Source organism: Choristoneura fumiferana, chromosome 30 (genome assembly GCF_025370935.1).
Source record: "Choristoneura fumiferana chromosome 30, NRCan_CFum_1, whole genome shotgun sequence".
NCBI lineage: Eukaryota > Metazoa > Arthropoda > Insecta > Lepidoptera > Tortricidae > Choristoneura > Choristoneura fumiferana.
The window spans coordinates 34,702-42,514 of record NC_133501.1 but is presented as its reverse complement, the minus strand read 5'-3'; the positions used below and the strand labels follow the sequence as shown (position 1 = coordinate 42,514).

Genomic DNA, 7,813 nt, shown 5'->3' with positions numbered 1-7,813 from the left:
TTAGGCTGCTATTTACTCTTAGGGGTTGTTTCACCATCCATTGATTAGTGTTAAGCGACGGTTAAATGTGATGCCGTCTCCGTCTATTCGAACAAAACAAATAGAGACGGCATCACACCTAACCGCCAGTTAACACTAACCAATGGATGGTGAAACAGCCCCTTAAACTACTAATAATTCTCAAGCAAACTTAGCCGTTATAGTTTTCCTTGAAAGTTTGATATACTTCCTACCATTCTGAATTTTTGAAAAATTTCCACCCACCGGTTTAGATTTTAGAGGGTCATCTGAGATGACGTCACAAACTACAGAAGTGCAGGTTCAGAAAGTTTCCAAAAAGTTGGGAAAGTTCTTGGAAATTTCTGGAAATTTTCCAAAATAGTGTGAAGTTTTCGAAATTTTCCTATAGGTATGAAAAAATCCGCCATTGATTAAGTGTCAATGCTTAAGTGGCTAAATAAGAAACAAACAAGCTGAGATATGTGGTGCATAGGGGAAATTCGTGTCTGTACCGTTGTCCAGCAGTGGTGTAGCGGTATAGCACGCGGCACGGAATGCCGAGGACCTGGGTTCGATTCCCAGTGCTGGTCTTATTTTTCAGGTTTTTCTGTGCATCTATATTTCAGTTTGTATTTTCAGTAAAAACATTACCAATCGTACTTATGGTCTCAATCCGCTCCTATGTACAGTCAGCAGCACCAATATCTGACACTACAAAGCGTGCATAAATATCTCTGATAAGACTCTATTACTAAGGTCAGTAGGTAGGACCTTATGATTGGTTTTTGGAGTCTTTTTGTATTTTTTCGTGTCTAAATTCCTGTCCAGCAATGGTGTAGGGGTTATAACACGCAGCACGGATTGCTGAGGACCTGGGTTCGATTCCCAGCGCTGGTCTCTTTTTCTGGTTTTTCTGTGCATCCATGTCTCAGTTTGTATTTTCGATGTGGTTTCACGAGATACCCGTAAAAGTAACAAATTTGGAGTTGAAATAAAAAATACAAAAAGACTCCATAAAAACCAATCATAATTTGATTGCTTAGTAGCGACATCTCTTGTCTGGGTGAGCGGTTAGTTCCGAAAGAGTTTGACGTCCCTCGACGAAACATAGATGTCGCTAGTGCTGCTGCTTAAATAGCATAGTAGAAATAAGCAACCTGAGATATGTAAGCATAGGAGAAATTCGTGTCTAAATTCTTGTCCAGCACCTGGGTTCGATTCCCAGTGCTGGTCTCTTTTTCTGGTTTTTCTGTGCATCCATGTCTCAGTTTGTATTTTCAGTAGGACCTGTCAGATATTTTTGCACGCTCCGCTGTGGCGGATATTAATGCAGGTGACTGTACTCCGAATGACAATGTCCATGTCCATGCTAATGACTGCTTATGACAGTTCAACGTAAGAAGTAGGGTAACACAATATCAGATAAGTTTAAAACTAATTAATAAATTATATTCATCATCATCATCCAGCCTCCTCTCAGAACAAGAGGGCTTGGGCCGTAGTTCCCAAGCGGGCCCGGTGCGGATTGGGAACTTCACACGCACCATTGAATTGCTTCGCAGGTTTGTGCAGGTTTCCTCACGATGTTTTCCTTCACCGCAAAGCTCGTGGTAAATTTCAAATGTAATTCCGCACATGAATTTCGAAAAACTCAGAGGTGCGAGCCGGGTTTGAACCCACGACCCTCTGCTTGAGAGGCGATAGGTCAAACCACTAGGCCACCACGGCTTCCATAAATATAAATATTATAAATTATATTAATTACGGGTTATTCCCACCTGTTACTTTGTGTGTGGTAAAAAAAGAAGTACCTAGTAGTTACCACCAATTAGTTACAAGTGGTAACACGCCCCCCCCCCTCTATATACGCCTATGTCCGTTGGTTTTTGATACATAAACTTTTGGTTTGATAAAATTATGACAAAACTCTTTTACAAAAAGTAAATTTACTTTCTTCTGGAGGTTTTAAGAAAGGAATAATTAAATACTTTGCTATGTTTTCGCATAAGTTTATTATAAAAATACATTAGCCATGTTATTTGTCTGGTATGAATATTTTCGCACATACCTTTTTGCCTGTCTCAATCTGTTAGTTATTTCTTGCAGCAAACCGATTTATGCGTTGAAGGTAATGGCCGAAGTTCGGATGAAAATGCTAGCAGTGAATGCGTTAAATTATTGATCACACGCCAACGTTTCTGTTGTTGCCAAAGACAAGTTTTCTGACCAGCGCCAGTTTCTGTTGTTGCCAAAGACAAGTTTCTGACCGACGACAAAGTTTCTGTTTTTGCCGAAGACAAGTTTCTGAGTAACGCCAAAGTTTCCATTGTAGCCAAAGACAAGTTTCTGACCAACGAAAAAGTTTCTGTTGTTGCCAAAGACGAGTTTCTGACCAACGACAAGTTTCTGGTGTGACCAAAAGTCCTGTTTCAGTCCGATTCTATTTATTTCCAGTTATTTAGATTGTTCCCTAGTTAGTTTATGTGACCGTAGATTAATGAACGCTTTCCATGTGTTGCTTCATATTACCGCATGTTGAAAAAGCCTGCAAATAAAGACAAATACATAATTTATTGAATCTGGCGCTACTTTGCGGAAGTTCATATCAATTAATTATAAAAATTTTTTGCTCACTCGCAACCTTAAGATAGCTACGTCTGTGTAACAAATGTGTGTTCATGCAGCTCCTCCACCTCCACGCTGTAAGAACACACATCACACAAAACCAACTATCACGACCACGCTACGCTGATGCATTCCGAACTCAACCACAGTTCATCATCAGAGCAACACAACCATTGACCACGCTACCAAATATTACATTAATCCCGGTGAACACACAGACTCAAACTTGTAACTCCCCTCTTTTTGTGTTAGGGGTTACAACGTTCAAAGGAGAATAGTTATTCACTAAAAGTTGTTTCACGAGTGTACCTTGCTGCAAGGGTCACATGAGTCAATATCCTTGGTGTGAGAAGCAGCGATGTGCGAAGCCAGTATTTTCTCAGTGGCGAAATTCTTCAGGCAATAGTGACAGGAATGCCTGGAGAAGATAGAGAGGAAAATTGTGATAAGTACCTGTGTAAAATTATAAACACCTATCATAATTTACTGTTTATTCATCGCATAACAAATAATACTGAACAATGTCTTTTTTTTTACTTTTAAACGAGCAAGTGGGTCTCCTGTTGGTAAGAGGTGTTGCAGATGCGTTGCCGACCTAGAGGCCTAAGATGGGATACCTCAAGTGCCAGTAATTTCACCGGCTGCCTTACTCTCCACGCCGAAACACAACAGTGCAAGCACTGCTACTTCACGGCAGGATTAGCGAGCAAGATGGTGGTAGCAATCCGGGCGGACCTTGCACAAGGTCCTACCACCTGCTTATCATAATAATAATTGAGCACGAAATGTTCTATTACTTATACTGCGACGAAATCGGGGAATTTCCTTTTCATAAAATTTAACACAATAAATACACAATGATGAACTGTTCTTGCCGAAAAGATTTTTGGAATTAGATACTGCATATTATATTTTTATAAATCTAAATGCCTAAATAAGAGGGGGTTAAATTTAATCCGCCCCGGGCGACTAATAACTACCCACCCTACACCACTGTATAAAAATCTTAAAGTGCTTACAGTTAAAAAAAGTACTTCATTATGAAACAGATGCGAAATGAGTCATTTGGGGGATCTTCGGTGAAAAATTGGAAAATCGTGTCGCTCACTTGCGTCCCTTGTGCGTGGCGCCCTCTAACAAGTGCCGGCGTAGTCCCTTCCTCGTCTTGTAGGACTTGTCGCACTCGACGCAGTAGTGCGGCCGCGCCTGCGCGTGCGCCGACAGGTGGTTGCGCAGGTTCGAGTTGGCCGCGAACGAGCGGTGGCATAGATCGCAGCTGTAGGGTTTGGCTCCTGTGTGGGTTCTAGAATAAAATAAGCGAAATTACATTTGAAATTGAGGATTTTTTATGATGATGATGATGATGACATTTGAAATTTACCACGAGCTTTACGGTGAAGGAAAATATCGTGAGGTGAAGTTCCCGACCCGCACTGGGCCCGCGTGAGAACTACGGCCCAAGCCCTCTCGTTCTGAGGGGAGGCCTGTGCCCAGCAGTGGGACGTATATAGGCTGGGATGATGATGATGATAAACAAAATAAAGCCTCCTTCGTTTCCTCCCTTTTCTCCCTCATTTAAACCCTCGCCTTCGCTCAGGATTCGTCTTTTGAACACTCGCTTCGCTCTTGGTTCAATCCTATAATCCTTCACTTCTTCGGGTTCACGGTTGGTTTTCATACAGATTGAGGTGTTTGCGTTATCTAGTGTAATCTATATCTGTGGTTGTGGTATTACCTTGTGTGAATGGCGAGTCGCTGCTTGCTCTGAAACCTCTGGTTACAGAACGAACAGACAAATTTCTTTTCTTTCTTGTAATGTACGCCTCTAATATGTTGCTCGAGTGAATTCTGATTGCTGAAAGCAAAAAGTGAGGTTTAAAATGTTGTTTGTACCCTATTACAGTAGCCGACCATAAAGATTGCACATCGGTCTTTGGAAAGAGACTCGGCTAATTTCGGCTCGTAGAGCGTTGTCACACACTACTTATGTGACGTTTGTCCGTCGTTGTACAGGTGCAGTAGAGTACAGACGCATTCAGATGAAAATCCTTACTTCCTTACTAATATTATAAATGCGAAAGTAACTCTGTCTGTCTGTCTGTCTGTCTGTTACCCTTTCACGTCGAAACCACTGAACCGATTTTGATGAAATTTGGTATATAGGTAGTTTGAACCCCAAGGATCAACATAGGATACCTTTTATTCCGGTAGAGGGCGCCACCGCGCGATAACCTAGATCCGCGCAGACGTAGTCGCGGGCATAAGCTAGTATATAATAAAGAGTTGTTGAAACCCCCCAAAACTTTAAATCATACGATGTAATTTTTAGGAAAAAGAGTGAACTATCCTTTTTCTAGTAGTTGCAACAGCTCTCTATAGATATCCGAAGTTTACATGTCATATATTTGACGTAAACTTTAAGTCCATAAAGGTGCAGTATTTATTTGATATAAAACGTCAATTAATAAATACGATCATTGATGGACGATGGCCAGTGTTCGGATGTCCTCGTGAACAGCCAATAGTTTTTTCCGAAGACCGATGTGCAATCTTTATCGCCGGGTGCATCGATTTAGAATACCCTAGATGCACTATCACCTACGAATTCAAGTAGCAAAAATGTCCCATCGCTAAGTTACAAGGGCGCGCGTCTACTAAGGCAAACCAAAAATACATAATGTATTTAAGAACATTTCAATTTTCGTTACATGCAACCTTATGCCACTAAAATTAAGGTGTTATTTCGAGTGCGCGCGATTGGCGGTTATGACACATTACAAAATAAGGCCATCGCGCTTTCGGTCGTAGGCAAGATGATGTTAAACAATACTATACCTTGAGTCAATCCTTATTAAGTCGGATTCAGTTTACGCCGCGTGACAATCGTAATAAATTGACGGCTTTGGGCTTTGACGCTTCAAATGAAGATAGGTAGGTACTAATTTAAATTAATTTAAAACAATAATGTATTTAATGAGTTTGAAGGCATATTTTGCCACAAATTCACCACATTATAAAACTATTAACTAGTACGACTGTACTGTACTGTAAGTCAAGTAAGGCCAAAGTTGCAAAAATATGTATACACACGTCTTTATGCACTTAACATTAAGGACGTGTATACATATTTTTTTATTTTTGCAGCTGGTAGGACCTTGTGCAAGGTCCGCCCGGATTGCTACCACCATCTTGCTCGCTAATCCTGCCGTGAAGCAGCAGTGCTTGCACTGTTGTGTTTCGGCGTGGAGAGTAAGACAGCCGGTGAAATTACTGGCACGTGAGGTATCCCATCTTAGGCCTCTAGGTTGGCAACGCGTCTGCAGTACCCCTGGTGTTGCATATGTTTATGGGCGGTGGTGATCTCTTACCATCAGGAGACCCATTTGCTCGTTTTCCAACCAGTCAAATAAAAATAAAAAAATAAAAAAAAACTTTGGCCGTCTCGATGTCTTTGCCCTTCACTGTACTTATCGAAAATACGATACGCCATTTTTTTCAACGTCGCTTATGTATTATTTTACACTTTTTTACGGAGCGAATGTTGATTCGATAACGAAGCACCCGTCACAGAGTACTTTATACATATACATATACATCACTGCCATCTGTAAAGCGGGGTACGAACTAAACTCTCCGATTCGTTTTCTATAGAAGTTATGATTGGTCGAAATGAAAAGCCCGTGGCACCCGTTACTGGCAGCGCAACTGTGCTTAGAAGGTGTTTAAGCACAGTTGTAGCAAGACACGTTTTAAGCGTTAGCAGGGTGTCTATGGTATTCTAAATCGATGGCCAGGTGCTGTAGTGATCTTCTCACCTATATATCTTCTTACAGTGCGGACACACCCCCGGCGTGGCCTGCCCACACTTGAGCCTGTGGTTCTCGCAGTCGCTATATCTGGTGATGACGGCAGCACACAGCTGGCAGGTGAATCTGCGCTCGTGGGCCAGCTGGTGCTGGGAGAGCACCAGCGACGTGCTGAAGCGTAGCCGGCAGATTGGGCACTCGTGGGGGCTGTAGGACTAGAGGAACAATACAATATGATATGATAATAAGGCTGGGTTTCCACCAGTGAGGATGTGTTGCAAGCAATGTGTTTTTTAACCGAATTCAAAGAAAACGGCCAAGAACGTGTCGGACACGCCCAAAATAGGGTTCCGTAGCCATTACGAAAAAATTTAGTAATATTTTTCTAAGGATTTCGTATTTTATACGGAATCTTCCAAGTTTAGGTATATTTTATACCTTAGGCTGCTATTTAAGAGTAAAACTACTAATAATTCTCAAGCAAACTTAGCCGTTATAGTTTTCCTTGAAAGTTTTATATACTTACTAACATACTAAATTTTTTCAAATTTTTCCACCCACCGGTTTAGATTTTAGAGGGGGGGACGCTCGATTTTAATGAAAATTTGCACTTTAAAGTTGAATATTTCGGAAACATATCACTAAATCAAAAAATCGTCTTAGCAAACCCTAATGGTTTTAAAATACCTATCCAACGATACCCCACACTATAGGGTTGGATGAGAAAAAAGTCCCCCCCCCACCCCACTTTACGTCTATGGGAGGTACCCTAAAAAAAATTTTTTTTGAATTTTTTATTTTACCACTGTTGGCATAGTTTACATAATATATATCCGTGCAAAATTACAGCTTTCTAGCGTTGATAGTCCCTGAGCAAAGCCGCGGACGGACAGACCAGACATGACGAAACTATAAGGGTTCCGTTTTTGCCATTTTGGCTCCGGAACCCTAAAAACCCTATTACAAGTTTTATTTATAAAACTATTACAAGATTTTATAATTACCTCTTGATGCCTCTTCTTATGCTCCTCAAAAACATCCTTAGTGACAAATCCGATGCCGCAACCTTCACATTTATATTTCCTATTCAAATATTTCTCTGTTCTTTTCTTAGCTTCTAACTCCTCTATTTGCTCCTCATAAGTTAAAACTTTCAATGTAAAATTATTCTCTTCGCATTTTGCATATAATTTTGGATTTACTTTCCTTTTAGGCCTCTCTACTTTATCTTCAATTTCTTCATGAATATCATTGAAATCTTCATTTGTGTCATCATCTATGGATACATCAAGATCAACAGCTTCTAGTTTCACTGCATCTATTTCAATATTGTCATTCTTATTTTCCTCCTTTACTTTTGTTTCTACATCTTTGTTTTCCTC

General features: G+C 40.7%; 1 protein-coding gene across 1 annotated transcript in view; it reads right to left on the bottom strand.

Moving 5' to 3' along the window:
- Nucleotides 1–2,005: 2,005 nt before the first annotated feature.
- The window catches only part of LOC141444434 (uncharacterized), an 8,669-nt gene continuing 2,861 nt past the window's right edge, over nucleotides 2,006–7,813 (bottom strand). The window contains exons 2-7 of the mRNA XM_074109983.1: nucleotides 7,436–7,810; nucleotides 6,441–6,646; nucleotides 4,361–4,480; nucleotides 3,734–3,928; nucleotides 2,935–3,043; nucleotides 2,006–2,545 (exon numbers count right to left, since the gene is read on the bottom strand). Coding sequence (XP_073966084.1) covers nucleotides 2,495–2,545; nucleotides 2,935–3,043; nucleotides 3,734–3,928; nucleotides 4,361–4,480; nucleotides 6,441–6,646; nucleotides 7,436–7,810 — 1,056 coding nt within the window. The 3' untranslated portion in view covers nucleotides 2,006–2,494. The remainder of the gene's footprint in view (nucleotides 2,546–2,934; nucleotides 3,044–3,733; nucleotides 3,929–4,360; nucleotides 4,481–6,440; nucleotides 6,647–7,435; nucleotides 7,811–7,813) is intronic.